Source organism: Monopterus albus, unplaced genomic scaffold (genome assembly GCF_001952655.1).
Source record: "Monopterus albus unplaced genomic scaffold, M_albus_1.0 scaffold239.1, whole genome shotgun sequence".
In the NCBI taxonomy this organism is placed as follows: domain Eukaryota; kingdom Metazoa; phylum Chordata; class Actinopteri; order Synbranchiformes; family Synbranchidae; genus Monopterus; species Monopterus albus.
Window position 1 is genome coordinate 383,590 of NW_018128119.1, and position 17,862 is coordinate 401,451.

At 44.6% G+C, this 17,862-nt stretch overlaps 1 protein-coding gene across 1 annotated transcript in view; it reads left to right on the plus strand.

Moving 5' to 3' along the window:
- Window positions 1–17,862, plus strand: part of LOC109971935 (titin-like) — a 244,463-nt gene that overhangs the window by 214,521 nt on the left and 12,080 nt on the right. The window contains 30 exon segments of the mRNA XM_020620505.1: window positions 5–64; window positions 161–457; window positions 688–1,275; window positions 1,370–1,672; window positions 1,767–2,063; window positions 2,336–2,623; window positions 2,704–3,003; window positions 3,124–3,275; window positions 3,514–3,664; window positions 3,771–4,070; window positions 4,214–5,980; window positions 6,324–6,617; window positions 6,729–7,016; window positions 7,203–7,502; window positions 7,658–7,992; window positions 8,193–9,924; window positions 10,042–10,344; window positions 10,537–10,848; window positions 11,157–11,447; window positions 12,328–12,627; window positions 12,735–12,876; window positions 12,985–13,148; window positions 13,372–13,613; window positions 13,616–13,679; window positions 14,391–14,672; window positions 14,866–15,459; window positions 15,582–15,872; window positions 16,065–16,364; window positions 17,172–17,474; window positions 17,615–17,861. Of these exon segments, the coding sequence (XP_020476161.1) occupies window positions 5–64; window positions 161–457; window positions 688–1,275; window positions 1,370–1,672; window positions 1,767–2,063; window positions 2,336–2,623; window positions 2,704–3,003; window positions 3,124–3,275; window positions 3,514–3,664; window positions 3,771–4,070; window positions 4,214–5,980; window positions 6,324–6,617; window positions 6,729–7,016; window positions 7,203–7,502; window positions 7,658–7,992; window positions 8,193–9,924; window positions 10,042–10,344; window positions 10,537–10,848; window positions 11,157–11,447; window positions 12,328–12,627; window positions 12,735–12,876; window positions 12,985–13,148; window positions 13,372–13,613; window positions 13,616–13,679; window positions 14,391–14,672; window positions 14,866–15,459; window positions 15,582–15,872; window positions 16,065–16,364; window positions 17,172–17,474; window positions 17,615–17,861 (11,287 nt within the window).

Genomic DNA, 17,862 nt, shown 5'->3' on the forward strand with positions numbered 1-17,862 from the left:
ACAGGCGAGAATGAGTACGCGGTTGGTGATCCTGCTGAGACCAAAGAGGGAACAAAGATTTCAGGTATTGAAATTTAAGTTTGCAACATTATAGATTCTTGTTGTTACACCAAAGATAATACTGACTTATTTCAATAAAACACATAATGTCTTTCTCCAGAAAAACCAAGCCCACCACCGAAGTTGGGTGTGACCGATGTGACCAAGGAGAGTGTGTCCCTGGCCTGGGCCAAACCAGAACAAGATGGGGGCAGCAGAATCACTGGCTATCTGGTGGAAGCCCTGGAGAAGGGCGAGGAGAAGTGGGTTAAATGTGGCATAACCAAGTCCATTTATTTCACAGTGTCTGGTCTGAGGGAGAATGCTGAGTACTTTTTCAGAGTCAGAGCTGAGAACAATGCCGGACTCAGTGATGCAAAGGAAATGGTCATCCCTGTAGTGGTCAAAGACCAGCTTGGTAAGTTACTGACTGATCAGATCTCACAATACAGTCGGTAAAGTTTCACTAAAAAGAAATACAGACAACAGAGTAAATAATAACTTCCATATAAGTTCCAGAATTTACACTTTGGAGTCTGTCTGTCTGTCTGTCAGTCAGTCAGTATTGTATATAACTAGGAAATACTCAAGTGAAAGTACACAACATTTTCCTGTGTTCTAACTGTTTTTGTTACTAATTTGCTCCAGAATCTCCTGAGATCAACATGAAGGATTTCCCTCACAACACAGTGTATGTAAGAGCTGGCTCTACCCTCAAATGTGAAATCCAACTGACAGGCCGGCCTTTGCCTAAAGTCACCCTGTCAAAAGATAATGTGCCTCTCAAATCCACAATGAGGTTCAATACTGAAGTCACCCCTGACAGCATAAAGATCATTTTGCGTGAGAGCATTGCTGGAGATTCGGGACGTTACGATATCACCGCCTCCAACTCCAGGGGAACCACCAAATCCTTTATAAATATTGTGGTTCTGGACCGCCCCAGTGCCCCACTTGGACCTGTAGAGCTGTTTGACATCACAGAAGACAGTGTGAGCCTGAAGTGGCTCCCACCAGCATGTGAGGGTGGCAGTCCCATCACTAACTATATCATCCAGAAGAGAGAGACAACCACAGCCAACTGGTTGGATGTCTGTTCTGCTGTAGCTCGCTGCAACATAAAAATCATGAAGCTGACCACTGGCCTGGAGTACCAGTTCAGAATCAGGGCTGAGAACAGATATGGAATCAGTGACCACATTGATTCACCAACTGTCACTGTCAGGCTTCCTTACAGTAAGTGGTCTTGTTTTGCTTTTGTCTTCTCATTAATTATTTTTCTTCTCTGTTTTTCATGATGTGAACCCTCCAACTCCCTCTTATCTGCCAGCTATTCCAGATGCTCCATCGACTCCAGAGATCACTGCAGTAACCAGGGAGAGTATGACTATAGCATGGAAGGAGCCCAAGTCAGATGGTGGCAGCCGTTTGTTTGGCTACCACCTTCAAATGAAGGACAGAAACAGCATCCTTTGGCAGAGAGTCAACAAAATGGTGATCCGTGCTACTCACTTCAAGGTCACCAACATCAATGCTGGACTAATTTATGAGTTTAAGGTAGCAGCAGAGAATGCTGCGGGAATCAGTGCCTTCAGCAAAGTTTCGGATGCAGTGCTGGCAATTGATGCTTGTGGTGAGTGGATTGTCAAAAACTTTCTATTAACATCAAGGAAATGTGATGTTATTTCCACAGTTGTCTTATAACAAACCCTCGTCTGCTCCTGCAGAGCCACCCATCAACTTGTGCATCACTGACATCACCAAGAACTCCATTAGCCTGTCCTGGCAGAAACCAAACTATGATGGTGGATCTCCAATCACTGGCTACATCATTGAGAATAGAGAGGGTGTTAATGCCAGGTGGTCCAAAGTTAACCTAATCTATGTCACAGACACCCGATTTACTGTGACTGGCCTCACCCAGGACAAGTCGTATGAGTTCAGAGTCATAGCCAGGAATGCTGTGGGCTCAGAAAGCAACCCATCCATGACTGCTGGACCAGCCACATGCGTGGACACCTATGGTATGTCTTTTGAGCATTTTATTAAGAATTGTGGAATGCCATAAAATTTTGTACAATCATTGCTTTCACAGAACGAACACAACATTTAGGCTTTTCTAGCTTTCACATTGTGGAAGCTTTTTCTATGACAATCTGCTATTTTCTTGTCCCTTTGCACTTTAGGAGCTGGTCCCCCATCTGTTTTTACAATCTCACATCAGCTTCTTTCATGCATGGTGCATATATCCATCAGAATTAGAACTCACCTGCCTGTTCTTTCATTTATCATCCAGGTGCCCCAGAGATTGAAATACCTCAGGAGTACCTCAGTGACATCAAGCACATGGCTGGCTGTAATGTGGAGCTCAAGTTCAACATCACAGCTAAACCTGCTCCTACTATTGAGTGGTTTAAGGATGGCAGGGAGCTTGAACCAAATGCCCAGCTCTCTTTCAAACACACAATGGAGTCCACCAGTTTGTTCCTGAAGGAAACCACTCGTTTGAACTCTGGAATCTATGAGGTCAAGGTGAAGAACTCCCTGGGATCTGCATGCGGCACTGTCAGGCTGCTCATTCAAGGTATTTCTGACAGTAATTTTTGCCTTGGATGAAAATAATTTTATAAAAACCATGCATGAACATGTCCCTCCCCTATCCAGACAAGCCAGGCCCCCCTGCGGGAGAGATTCAGTTTAAGAAGGTGACAGCTGACAAAATCACCATCATGTGGTCCCCACCTGCTGATGAGGGTGGTGCCATTGTAACGCATTACATTGTGGAGAAGAGGGAGACCAGTAGGGTCATGTGGTCCATTATCTCAGAGAAACTGGCCGAATGCATTATTAATGTGCCCAGACTCATTCGGGGCAATGAGTACATCTTCAGAGTTCGTGGAGTCAACAAGTATGGCATTGGAGATCCACTAGAGTCTAAACCTGTAATTGCCAAGAACGCATTTGGTAAGAAAACTGAATTTATTATCATTCCTCACAACTGCTGCTCAGTCCAGAGATGATTATTAACTTGAAAACGGAAAAGTAGTTATTTTCTTTTAACCTAATAATTTTTATTTCATATAGTTCCTCCTAGTGAGCCATCTAAGCCTAAAGTGACTATGATCACCAAGTCCACTATGACAGTGATATGGGAAAGACCAGCATTGGATGGAGGTAGCGACATTGACGGCTATTACCTTGAGAAGAGGGAGAAGAAGAGTCTGCAGTGGTTTAAGGTTTGTTTGTTGACCTTCCTTCAACTATCACATAATTTAATTCAGTCAAATTTTATTTGTATAGTGCCAAATCACAAGAAAAATATATCAAGGCACTTCACATAGTAAGTATTGTAGAGAGAAAACCCAACAAATCCTCCTTGAGCAAGCACTTGGCAACAGTAGGGAGGAAAAATGTAAAAGAAGGCAAACTGAAGACTGGCATATGTAAGCATCAACACATCCATTTTGTGTCCAGGTGGTGAAAGGCACCACCAGGGACACCAGGCAGAAAGTCACCAACCTGGTAGAGAACAACGAGTACCAGTACAGAGTTTGTGCTGTCAACAAGGCTGGAGCTGGAAAGTACTCTGAGCCTTCTGAATTCTTCAAGGCTTATGACCCCATTGGTATGCTTTTAATCTGCACTTAGCACTAGCAATTTTTTTATAAAGACTACCTTATTGTCTTTACATGGAATTGCTGACAACATTCATGGTCTTTTGTCTTCTACAGATCTGCCCGGTGAGCCATCCAAGCTGCATGTGGTCGACTCCACAAAGACCTCAATCACTCTTGGCTGGGAGAAACCTGTGTATGATGGCGGCAGTGAAATTACACACTACATTTTGGACCAGATGACTGAAGATGACAAAGAATGGGTGACCATTAATCCACAGGTCAAGACTTGTGAGTATGTGGTGTCTCACCTCAAACCTGGAACCTACTACTACTTCAGAGTCTCTGCTGTAAACTGCAAGGGCAAAGGCGAAGATATCAAAATGTACCATCCTGTTCAGGCCAAAGATATCTTGGGTTTGTATTGATATCAAATTATTGCCATTGATTGTAGTAGTAGTAAAGAAATAAATGTATTATTTTTGTTGCTCAGTTATGTCATTATTAAGAACAACAATATCTGCTCTTTCTCCTGTTTGTGTTACATTTCTCTCCAACAGAGGAGGCAGATGTGGATATGGATATACCCATGACAACCCACTACACAGCTAGATCTGGCCATGATGTACAAGTGTTTATTCCTCTGAAGGGGCGCCCTGTCCCCAGTGTCACCTGGCGTCGTGGTGATCACAACATAGCTGGTGACAGTCGCTATACCATCACCAGCACTGAGAGAACCACCACACTTCTAATCCCCAAGGTCACCCGCGATGACTGTGGCAAGTACCTGTTGGAGATTGAGAATGGTGTTGGTAAACCCAAGATAATCATCGTTTCACTTAAGGTTCTGGATAGTCCATCCACCTGCCAGAAAGTGATGATCAAGAATGTGACAAGGGGACAGTTGACCCTCAGCTGGGAGGCTCCTCTCATTGATGGTGGTTCCCCTGTCACTAATTACATTGTTGAGAAGAAGGCCTCCATCATGAAGGCTTACCAGGTGATCACTACTGAGTGTGCCAACACATCTTACAAGGTGTCAGACCTGGAAGAAGATAAAGCTTATTTCTTCCGTGTGTCCGCTGAAAACGAGTATGGTGTGGGTGACCCCTGCGAGACCACTGAGCCTGTCAGAGCCACAGAAACTCCAGGAGCTGTTAAAGATCTAGTGATGGTGGACTCCACAAAGAATTCGGTTACTCTGCAGTGGATTAGACCCGAGCACGATGGTGGCAGCCACATCACTGAATACATTGTTGAGAAGAGACCCAGGGAAGATCCTGCCTGGACTTTAGGTGCTACTTGTAAGCGCTGCAACTGTGAAGTGACGGGACTGAAGGAAAACACTCTCATGTACTTCAGAGTGTTTGCCAAGAATGAAAAGGGCAAGAGTGACTTCTCCCAGATTGGTCCAATCACGGTTATGGACTTCATCATTCCCCCTGAGTCCAGCCTCACTGACTACCCCGATGGAGAGCTTGCTGTTTGTATTGGTCAGAACATCCACATTGAGCTGCCCTTCAAGGGCAAACCAAGACCTGAAATCAGCTGGCTAAAGGATAACTTTCCTCTGAAGGAGAGTGAAAAGGTTCACTTCAGGACCAGTGACAACAAGACTGCAGTTACAGTCAGAGGAGCCAAGAAGGAGGATGCTGGCCAGTACACCTTGGTTTTGGACAACAGACTGGTCAAGAACTACTTTGATATTAATGTGATCACCGTGGGACCCCCCTCGGCACCAGTTGGTCCCATTCGCTTTGATGAGATTAAAGCCCAGAGTATTATCATTTCCTGGGATACACCAAAGGAGGACGGAGGAGGTGAGATCACCTGCTATAGCGTGGAGAAACGTGAGACCTCCCTGGCCAACTGGAAGATGGTTTGCTCAAGCGTTGTCAAGACCACCTTCAAGATTCCCAACCTGGTCATGGGAAATGAGTATCAGTTCAGAGTCCGTGCAGAGAATAAGTATGGAGTCAGTGAACCACTCAATTCCTCAGACATTGTTGCTCAGCACCAGTACAAACCCCCAGGCCCTCCGGGGAAGCCTGTGGCCTACAACATCACCAGCGATGGTATGACCATCAGATGGGAGGCTCCAGACTTTGATGGAGGATCCCCTGTTTTGGGCTATCATATCGAGAAGAAGGACAGAAACAGTCTCTTGTGGCAGAAGGCGAACTCCATCATCATCCCCAATAGAGAGTACAGGATCACTGGTCTCCTGGAGGGTCTGGAGTACTCATTTAGAGTCTACGCTGAGAACAATGCTGGACTCGGCCCTGTTAGTGACCAGAGCAAACATGCACTAGCTATCTCCCCTGTTGGTAAGTACATACTGAATCCTACATCCTCCTGTGTTGAGGAATAACCTTGCAGATGTAGTCTTAACATTTTAAGAACTACTCTTTATTTGTTGTCTTATCCAGATTCAGATGAGAAGAAAGATATCATCTTTCTTCAAGTATAGAAAAGGTCCCAGGATGTGTTTAGCTTAGCAGAGACTGGAAGCAAAGGGAAAGTCATAGCCTAGTTCTTTCACATAGGAAACATAATGCTTTCTAACACCATGTGTGATGATAATTTTGAGGATTCTGTTTGGTTCTGTATTACTTGGGGATTTTACTATTAAGCACTATGGATAAATTGCTTCTTTCTCTCTTGCATTAGATCCACCCGGCACCCCTGTCTGCCTCAATGTAACTAGAGACTCAGTCACCCTGCAGTGGGACATCCCCAAGAGGGATGGTGGTAGCAAAATTGTGGCCTACAGTGTGGAGAGGCGCCAAGGTAGAGGCAAATGGCTGCGGTGCAACTTCACTGATATCAGTGAGACCCAGTTTACTGTAACTGGTCTGTCTCCTGGAGACAGATTCGAGTTCAGAGTGATTGCCAGGAATGCTGTGGGCACAGTCAGTCCACCATCTAACTCTTCTGGATACATCATGACCAAGGATGAGAGCAGTAAGTGTTGTCATCTTGAAAAATATCTAGATGAATTATCATAAATTGCATGTTTCTCAAATCTTATTATTGTCCCAATTACTCATTTGTTTATTCTCTTTGTGTGTCCAGTTGCTCCTGAGATTGTGTGGTCTCCAGACCAGGTGCTCACCCTGAGGGCTGGAGAGAATGTTAAGCTCAGCTGCAGCATCACAGGACGTCCCATCCCCCAGGTTGTCTGGTACAAAGATGGCAAAGAGATTGACAAGAGGACCATGATTGACATTGAGATTACAACTGGCATTGGCACCAGCAGTGTGTTTATCCGTGATGCTGACAGGAGTCACCGTGGAATCTATAGTGTAGAGGCCAAGAATAGCTCCGGTACCAAGAAAGCTGAAGTTAACGTCAGAGTACAAGGTTGGTAAAAATGCAATGATTATGTTTCAACATCTGTTAGGACAGCAGATGGTACAAATATTTTCAAACCTGCTCCTATCACCACTTTGGATCCAAAACATGTTACAGCTCGTGTAAATAGTATCAATAAATATTCCAATTTATGGCCATTTTTAAGTACCTCCTCTACCCTCCTTTCCTCTGCAGATACCCCTGGACCTGTTGAGGGTCCTATCCGTTTCACCGGTATCACAGCTGAGAGGTGCACTGTGTGGTGGAACCCACCAGAAAATGATGGCTGTGCTGCCATTACCCACTATGTGGTGGAAAAGAGGCAGACATCCAGAATCTCCTGGGCCTTGGTTACCTCAAAGTGTGAAGCTTGTTCTTACAATGTCACCAATCTCATCAAGGGCAATGAATACCAGTTCAGAATCTCTGCTGTCAACAAGTTTGGTGATGGCAAACCTCTGGACTCTGATCCTATCATTGCACAGATGCAGTACAGTACGTAAAAGACCCCATGTATTGTCTGACATATTGACCGAATCTTAAACACTTAACCTGATTTATTGCATTTGAACAATGAGAGACAAAAATGAGAGAAAACTGCTATCCCATTCAAAATCATGACTTACTATGGTTTCTGCCCTCTCCCTCAGCTGTCCCTGATGCGCCTGGTACCCCAGATGCCACCCATGTGACTGGAGAAAGCATCACCCTGTGCTGGACCAGGCCAAGGTCAGATGGGGGAAACGAGATCAAACATTACATCCTGGAGAGGAGAGAGAAGAAGAGCCTGCACTGGGTGAAAGTTTCCTCCAAGAGGCCCATTACAGAGCTAAGACACCGTGTCACCAACCTCACAGAGGGCAATGAGTACGAGTTCCGTGTTATGGCTGAAAATGGTGCTGGTGTTGGACCAGCCAGCAGTACTTCCAGGCTCTTCAAATGCAGAGAGCCAACCAGTGTTCCCAGTGCCCCAACAGTGATCAAGGTAGGATTGTAAGAACACTGCTTAAAATCATACCAGGAGAACCATTGATATAGAGGTTGTATCACAGTAGGAGCTGTTTTAGTCCAGAAGAAACCTCAAAAATAACTCTAACCTAAAAATCAGAATATAGAGAAAAGGGAACAAAGACAAATATTCATTAGATATTACACTATGACCCATGCTCTCTTCTTGTTGATCAGATCATTGACTCGACCAAGTCCTCTGTCACCCTGGAATGGACCAAGCCAGTCTTTGATGGTGGCATGGAAATCATTGGTTACAATATTGACATGTGTAAGGCCAGTCTGGAGGAGTGGCACAGAGTGAACAAGAAGATTTGTATTCACACCAAGTACACTGTTAAAGACCTCATACCTGGAGAACTCTACAAGGTCAGGGTCAGTGCTGTAAATGGATCAGGAGAAGGCGAAGCCTCAGTGATGCCCCACACAGTTCAGGCTTTTGACAGACTTACATCTCCTGAGATTGACATTGATGCCAACTTCAAGCAAACTCACATTGTAAAGAATGGCGGTACTGTCTCCCTCCGTGCTTCTTTCCATGGTAAACCAGTTCCTCTTGCCACCTGGTCTAAGGTAGACGGTGAGCTGCCTGTAATGGCTGATATCAGCACCACAGATTCACTTTCTACTCTGACCATCGAAGATTGCACTAGGTGTGAAGCTGGTAAATACACACTGTCCCTGGAGAACAACAGTGGGCACAAGTCCATTACATTCAATGTTAAAGTTCTAGATACACCTGGGCCTCCAGGGGAAATCACCTTTAAAGATGTTACATGCGGAGCCTTGACGATGATGTGGGATGCCCCCACTAATGATGGCGGATCCCGAATTCACCACTACATTGTGGACAAACGCGAGGCCAGTCACCTGGCATGGCAAGAGGTCAGCACCAAGTGTTCTCGCCAGATGATCAGGATAACTGGTCTGGATATTGGTGTGCCCTATGTGTTTAGGGTGATTGCTGTTAACCAGTATGGACAGGGAGAACCTAACGAGATGACAGAGCCTATCATTGCCACTGAAGCACCAGCCCCACCCAAGAGACTGGATGTTGTTGACACCACCAACTCCACAGCCTCCCTGGTATGGCTGAAGCCTGAGCATGATGGAGGCAGCCGCGTCACAGGCTACATTGTTGAATTCAAAGCTAAAGGCACTGACCGCTGGCTTGTTAGTGGAGAGACCAAGTCCCAGAAGATGCTCGTGGAGGGTTTGATCGAGAACACAGAGTATGACTTCAGAGTCAGAGCCAAGAATGATGCTGGAATTGGTGAGCCTCAGAGTACCTTCAGCTCTGTGGTCATTAAGGAGCCACGCATTGAACCAACTGCTGACCTCAGCAGCATAACCAACCAGCTCATCACCTGCAAGGCCTCCAACACCTTCACAATTGATATCCCTATTAGCGGCAGGCCTCCACCAAAGGCCACCTGGAAGCTGGAGGAAATGAAGCTTAAGGAGACCGACAGAGTCTCCATCAAATCCACAAAGGAGAGGACCACTCTGGTGGTGAAAGACAGCAAGAGAAGTGACAGCGGAAAGTACTACTTGACCCTGGAGAATGCTGCTGGTGTGAAGACATTCACAGTGACCGTGGTTGTTGTTGACAGACCCAGTCCACCCACAGGCCCTGTGGAAATTTCTGGAGTTTCTTCAGAGTCCTGCATCTTGTCTTGGTCCGAGCCAACTGATGACGGTGGTGCTGAGATCACCAACTACATTGTGGAAAAACGAGAGTCTGGCTTTGCCTCCTGGCAAGTGGTAAACTCTAGTGTAAAGAGAACCACCATCAAAGTGACTCATCTTACCAAGTACATGGAGTACACTTTCAGAGTGTGCGCTGAAAACAAATTTGGAGTCAGCAAGTCCATTGAGTCTGCTGCTGTTGTCATTGAACATCCATTTGGTAGGTTCTAATTTCATTACATATGGATAAATGTTTTAATGTGTTTTGTAAATGTACTGTATGTCTGTCCAGGCCAATCTAAGAATCCCCATTCTCACCTCAACTTTATTTTCACAGTTCCTCCAAGTCCTCCAGCTCGTCCAGATGTGGTGTCTGTGTCTGCCAATGCCATCGGCATCAAATGGGATGCACCGTATGCAGACGGTGGCAGCAAGGTGACAGGCTACTGGATCGAGAAGAAGGAGAGGAACACAATCCTGTGGGTGAGGGAGAACAAACTGCCCTGCGTGGAGTGCAATTACAAGGTGTCCAACTTGATTCAGGGCCTGGAATACCAGTTCAGGGTGTATGCTATGAACACTGCCGGACTCAGCAAGGCTAGTGATGCCTCCAGACCTGTGGTGGCGCTCAATCCTGTTGGTAAGGGAAACACTATTGTCTTAACTAAAAACATTTATGATGTAAAGTTATTATGTAAATTATTAAGCATATAGTGTTATTTACTGTTCACTTCACTTGGCCAAAACTAGTTAAAATGTTAATGAAACATTTAACAGCATAAAAATAGCTGTGTTACAGTTTTATGACAAAGTTCTCTCACTACCTGTTCAGATCCTCCTGGTAAACCGGAGGTGACAGATATCAGCCGCTCTTCTGTTTCGTTGTGCTGGACCGTGCCATGCAACGATGGCGGCAGCAGGCTTGTCGGTTATGTGGTAGAGAGGAAAGTTTACAGCACGGATGAGTGGGATGACAACCGCTGGCTCAAGTGCAACTACACCACTATCGCTGAGAACTACTTCACTGTAGCCAACCTGGGTGAAGGAGAGACCTATGAGTACCGTGTCATTGCCAAGAATGCTGCCGGTGTCCACAGTGTCCCGTCAGAGTCCACTGGACCTGTTACGTGCAAGGATGAATTCTGTAAGTCAGATAGTCAAATCAGTACAATTAGATTCAGATCCCATGGAATTAAAATTATTTCCTGATGTTTATATGTAATATGTGTGTGTGTTTATTGTATTTTGATTTTTACCTTCCAAATTATTGTAGCTATGGTGATAATGTTAGATAAATAAAGGGACAGCTGAAAATGAGCAGTTGATTATAGATTGAGCCTGAATGGAAAATGTAATAAGTTTCTATTTTTGCTATTAATTATATTGTAGCATTTTTAGAAAAAGCTGAACAGTACTTTAAGGAAAGACTTCTTTGTTTCTATTTTGCTGCAGCTCCTCCCAAAGCAGAGCTTGACAGCAAGTTGGTGGGTGAAACAATCATCATCTCTGCTGGCTCAGACCTCGTCCTGGATGGCACTGTCGGTGGTAAACCAGAGCCCACAGTGTACTGGTCGAAGGGTGACAAGATTTTGGAGCTTGGAGAGAAATACTCGCTGACCTACACCGCCACCAGAGCCATGGCCATCATCAAGAATTGCGACAGATATGACACAGGCAGATACATCCTGACTGTCAAGAACGCCAGCGGAATTAAGACTACTGCTGTCAATGTTAAAGTTCTGGGTGAGCAGCTAAGAAACTACATTCATTAAGCTCTAACCACATCATTTCAAACTCTGGGGTTACAGTGTACCACTTAGTTGACTGCTATAGCAAATAAAACATTTAGGAAAATCTAAAAAAATTAAATATAGCACTTTAAAACAACAGCATGTTGACAAAAGTGCTTCACAAATATAAAACATGAATAACAAGACAAATAAAACAATAAATTAAAATGAAAGGAGAATGACAGTACAATAACAAAATGGTCATCTCCACTAGGAATCACAGGCCAGAGCAAACACATGAGTTTTTAGTTTTAAACTCTGACAGGTCTGAGTGGGAGCTAACATTTATGGGTAGGGAGTTCCAGAGTCTCGGGGCCACTAGTGAGAAAGCACAATCTCGCCATTGACATCATTTAACACCGGGAATCTCCATCAAGAAACTGTTTGCTGATCTCAGAGCTTTAAATGTAACTAACAGCAACTTAAAATGAATCCTAAAGTGAACGAGCAGCCACTGAAGAGAGGAGAGAACAGGGTATATATGGTCCAATTTGCAAGTGCCTGTCAAGAGATATGTTGCAGCATTTTGTACCATTTGAAACTTCATTAGTTAATATTTGTTGAGCCCAGAATACAAGGTTTTACAGTGATCTAGTCTGGAGCTAATAAAAGCATGAATTGCAACCTCCAAGTCACTGAAAGGAAAAAAAAAGGTGTAACTTGGCTTAGCAATCTTAGTTGCAGAAACCTGGTTTTTACAACAGCATTGATTTGTTTCTCAACTCATTATCACAGAAAAACTGTTTAAAGTAGTTTTTTAACATAACAGTAGATAAATGTATCACTGGACCGCCTGAACCATCTAATCCAACTCTTGGTTTTCCTGGTTTCAGACACACCTGGGCCTCCAGGTGATAAGGTCGTAATCAGCAGAGTGACAGAGGAGAAATGTACAGTGTCCTGGAAGATTCCTCTGGAGGACGGTGGAGACCGTGTCACCCATTACATCGTAGAGCGTCGCGAGACCAGCCGTCTCAACTGGGCTGTTGTGGAGACCGAGTGCAAGACTCTGTCATGTGTCAGCACAAGGCTGATCAAGAACAATGAGTACATCTTCAGAGTCAGAGGAGTCAACAAGTTTGGGCCTGGAGTTGCTCTGGAGTCTGAGCCCATCATTGCCAGGAACGTCTACAGTAAGCTGCAGCATTTCTCAGAGTAACATTTTTATAAAAGGCTATTTTCCTGATGGTAGTGCAATAGCAAACATTTGTGACTGACCTGTCCTGCCCCACTTCCACAGCCATCCCCTCCCAGCCGGGCACACCAGAAGCTACAGCAGTGAGTAAGGAGCATGTCACCATCGAGTGGCTGAAGCCTGAGAGCGACGGAGGAAGCGAACTCAGAACCTACATAGTAGAAAAACGAGAGAAGAACAGCACCAGGTGGGAACAATTTCTGAAGGACTAGATGGATTTATTTTTCAGTTTTATAAATATTGATGCCTATCTTTTTTCTCTCTTGTTGTACCCTTTCATTTTTCTCTAAAATAGGTGGACTCGAGTGAATAAGACTTTCACCATTTATGACACCCGTCTGAAGATCACAGGCCTGCTGGAGGGAAGCGAGTACCAGTTCAGAGTGACTGCTGTCAATGCTGCTGGATACAGCCCACCAAGCGATGCCTCACCATACATCCTCTGTAAAGACCCCACATGTAAGACATTTAACAGCTGTTCTTGGTCCTTTATTTTCAAACCTTAACTAGTGCAAAAGGTTACACAACAATACACTTAATTTTAAATCTTTGTGGTAAGCCATAAATACCTAAAGTAGTCTCTTACTTAATCACTTAAAGACATTGAGGTTACTTTTCATTTGATAGAATGAAGTCTGAAACGTATACACAACATAACTGTATTTTTTTCATCTACTCTCAGATACACCAGCTCCTCCATCAGCGCCTCGCATCATTGACACGACCAAGCACAGCATCAGCATGACATGGACCAGGCCCATGTACGACGGTGGCTCAGATGTCACTGGCTATGTGGTGGAGATTCTAGAGGAGGGCTCCAAGCAGTGGTACCGTGCCACCGTCAAAGCACTCAAGACCAATGAGTATGTGGCTGGCGGCCCGGCAGCCAATAAGAAGTACAGATTTAGGGGAGCCGCCCTCAACAGCAACCGAACGGCACTGGGGAGTTCAGCGAACCTAGTGCAGAGGTTGAACCACTGGAGAGAGTTGGTGAGTCAGTGCAGATTTTTATATCAGAAAATAAAACGTAATCTTTCTTTTTTTTAAGCTTTTTTCCCAAATCACCATCACAACAACAGCAACACAATGAGAACTCAGCCCAGTGGGCAAACACATGAGTCAGTTAGCATGTTAAACTAATTTTCATCTGATCGTTAAACAAATATTTGTAGTAGTTGTAGTCGCACTCTATATAAAATGCCTGTATATTATTTTCCACACAATTTCTACATAATTTTATATAAAAAATGTACATAAAAGCATTCAGAAGTATTACAGTGAAATTGTTTTTAGTATTGTTGTATTAACCAAATTTTTACCAAATTTATAGAATCATCAAATTGAAGCAAGATACTCATGATATTACATTTTTTATAGCTACATGCTCATCGTGTTAGGATTTTTGGATTTGTACTGAAATCCGCTTACAACAAGGGAATATGTTGTATAATGTCACTTAAAAATGTATACTTTCAAGTTCAAGATGTTTTATTGTCATAAAATGTAAAGGTTACTGTTAATTTGAGGATTTGGATTAGGGTGTAAAGTATATGCTTACTGAGCATGGTTTTTGGTCAACATTGTTTTCCAACAACAAGCTCTTGCTTTCTCCCAGTGACAGATCTTTTTCAGTGTTATAGTCCAACTTACATGGCAGTCACAGCATTATCTGACTCTTCTTACTGTGCTCCACCTGCTTAGAAATGCCTGACCTGGAGCTGGACGAAGATCTGAAGAAAACTGTGTGTCTGCGTGCCGGAGGAACCTTGCGATTGTTTGTGTCTTTCACCGGCCGGCCAACACCAGTAGTGGCTTGGAGAAAGACTGGTGTGGAGCTGCAGAGCCGTGGCTTCATTGAAACCACTGATAGCTACACCTTGTTATTGGTGGAGAAGGTTGATCGCTACGACTCTGGAAAATATGTTGTTGAGGCAGAGAACCCATCTGGCAAGAAGACTGCCACCATTCTGGTTAAAGTCTATGGTATGTTGTCCCAGGTTTCCAGAGATACCAACTACATCACACTGAGTTGTGGGAAAATGCGTATAAAAAGGTCCACACCATAAAAACTAAAATAATTTCACTTATCTTTGCCCATATTCATCAATTTTGCAGCTTTGGTGAAGTTCTTTTTAAAGGCACCTGTTAAGACACTCGCACCTTCTCTTCCCCACAGATACTCCTGGACCTCCAGGTTCTGTAAAGGTGAAGGACTACACCAAGGAGTCTGTTGTGATCACCTGGGATGTCCCAAGCATTGACGGTGGTGCTCACGTCAGCAACTACATTATAGAGAAGCGTGAGGCCAGCATGAAGTCGTACAAGACCGTCACCACAGAGTGTAAGAAGACTCTGTACAGGATCACTGGTCTGGAGAAGAGCGTGCGCTACTTCTTCAGAGTTCTGCCAGAGAATATCTATGGTGTTGGTGAGCCCTGCGAGACGACCGAGGTTGTGCTGGTGTGCGAGGTGCCATCCGTGCCTCTGAACTTCCAGATTACTGACGTCACCAAGTCCTCAGTCACGCTGCACTGGGATAAGCCGCTGCACGACGGCGGCAGCAGGTTGACAGCTTACATCATTGAGGCCTGCAAGGCGGGCTCAGACAGGTGGAGTGCCGTGGCGACAGTCAAAGCCTCAGTGTCCCAGTACACTGTTGAGTCCCTGACCGAGAATGACCAGTACCTGTTCAGGATACGAGCCACCAACAGCAGGGGAACCAGTGAGCCCGCGGACATTGTCACTCCTGTCACAATCCAGGAGATCAAGGGTAAGGCCTAATCACATCCACAAATCATCACACAGCCGCTTTTGTTGTCTCTAAAACTCAGAAAGGCTTCACAGAAATTACTAAAACACAATTAATAGTTATATCCCTCCTGTGCATTACAGTGATGCCTAAGATTGATATGACCAGCATCCCTCAAAAAGTTGTCCACATACCATGTGGCAAACCCATCGACCTCAATATCCCAATAATAGGCAGACCACAGCCGGTTTGCTCTTGGTTCTTCAGTGGTGTCAAGCTGAAAGACAGCTTAGACCGCATTAAGATTGACAGCAATGGCAAATACGCTCACCTCGTCATCCGCGAGACCACCATCGATGACACGGGAGACTACACACTAGAGGTGAAGAACGTCATTGGCATGGCAGCTGAGGTTGTCAAGGTCATCATCCTCGGTAAGGACACTTTCTCCACACAGATAAAGGTTATACACGGGTTGTGAGTTAAAGCTCAGTTTTACAGACTAGAGACCCCAAAATGTAGAAAACATTCATATCTTAAGTGTATAACATTCAGAAGCTTTACTATGTCAATTAAAATTCAAGTGGCGTGTGAAAATAACCAGCTGTCCTCTTGTGTCTGTCCAGACAAACCCGGAACCCCAATTGGTCCAATGAAAATTGAAGAGGTTGACGGTGTGTCTGTGACAGTCAGCTGGCAACCTCCAGAGAAGGATGGTGGTGCTAACATCAGCGGCTATGTGGTGGAGCAGCGCAATGCTCACCAGCCAGGTTGGACCACCATCTCGGAGTCAGTGACCCGGACTTGCTTCAAGTTCACCAGACTCTCCGAGGGAACTGAGTATGTGTTCCGTGCTGCCGCCATGAATCGCTTTGGAGTTGGTCGCTTCCTGCAGTCTGAGGTGGTAGAGTGCAAGAGTGCCAAGAGTGAGTTGCCTTTTCATCTAAAGTGTAATGTTTGTTTTCACTCTATGTACTTTCATTTATTATTGTGCTCCCTGTGGTAACGAACACTGTTGCTGTTTTGCAAACTTATTATTGTTCCTTTTTTGTGGGTGCAACTAGTTGAGCTTCCTTTACTGTCATTTTTTGCAGATATCTCATGTAAAACATTTGCCTAAACATGCTGGCAGGTACCTAGTAATACCCTTCTAACTACCCAGAATATCACAGCCACCATTTAGGACCACCTTTGCTACTAACACCTTATTAGCTATGCAACAACCCAATACCAATACCTTAAGAGTGACACATAAGCTTAGAGTCACGCGCCAGCTTAGCCAGCAGCAAAAAACATTTCTGAAGAAAATTTGCCTGTACTACATCTCTGTTGTCACTTGTACTACACTAAGTACTACACAGTTTAGGTTTGTTACTGTATTTGTTGAGCCAAACGTCTCTTAGCCTGTTGCAAGAAAAGTTAATATTTATGGAATTAACAATCTTCCTTTCATCAGCCTTTTACTTCTTCCTTTTTATCCTTCATACTTTCCATCATTCAACTATGAGTAAATCATTTCAACTGTAAAAACCAACTACTGAATATTAAGTTGAAATTAGCAAATGCCTCGGTGCTACAACTGATGCCTAATTATGTACAGAAATACAGGAAGTATGTGCAACAAAGGTTCATGTTTAATGTGTAAGCTCCCTTTTATTATTTGTGGACAGTTACCTTCTGCTCCTCTGCATGCTGCTTTTCCTTGACCTTAATTCATCTGTTTTCCTGTGTAGCCATCCCTGGACCTCCAAGCAGGCCGGAGGTGCTTGATGTCACCCATGAGGGCATGACCCTGACCTGGCAGCCACCTGTGGACAACGGTGGATCCACCATTGCCGGCTACATCATTGAACGTAAGGAGGCCCGGTCTGACAGGTGGCTGAGGATCAACAAGAACCTTGTCACAATGACCAGGTATCGCTCATCCGGCCTGACTGAGGGCCTGGAGTATGAATATCGCATTACTGCCATCAACTCCAGAGGAGCTGGAAAACCCAGTGACAGCTCTGCAATCACCGTTGCCATGGATCCCATTGGTACGTGATGCAAAACTCTGTGTAACTGCTGTAATGACATTTAAGCTTTATTCTTTAATTCCATGCCCCCTATTTTAGAGGAATCTTACCAGTGTGGAGTTAGGTTATTTACCAAATATATGTTCTCTGTTGTTAAACAGAACCTCCAGGTCCTCCAGTTAAGCCCAGAGTCACTGACACCACCAGGACTTCAGTCTCTCTCGCCTGGCTGCCACCTGAAGACGAGGGCGGATCTGTTGTTACTGGTTACTTCATCGAGATGCAGAAAGTGGACCAGGTGGAATGGACACTTTGCAACACCACACCAACCAAGATGTGCGATTACACCCTCACCCACATGCCCCAGGGTGCTGAGTACAAGTTCAGGATCATTGCTTGCAACGCTGGC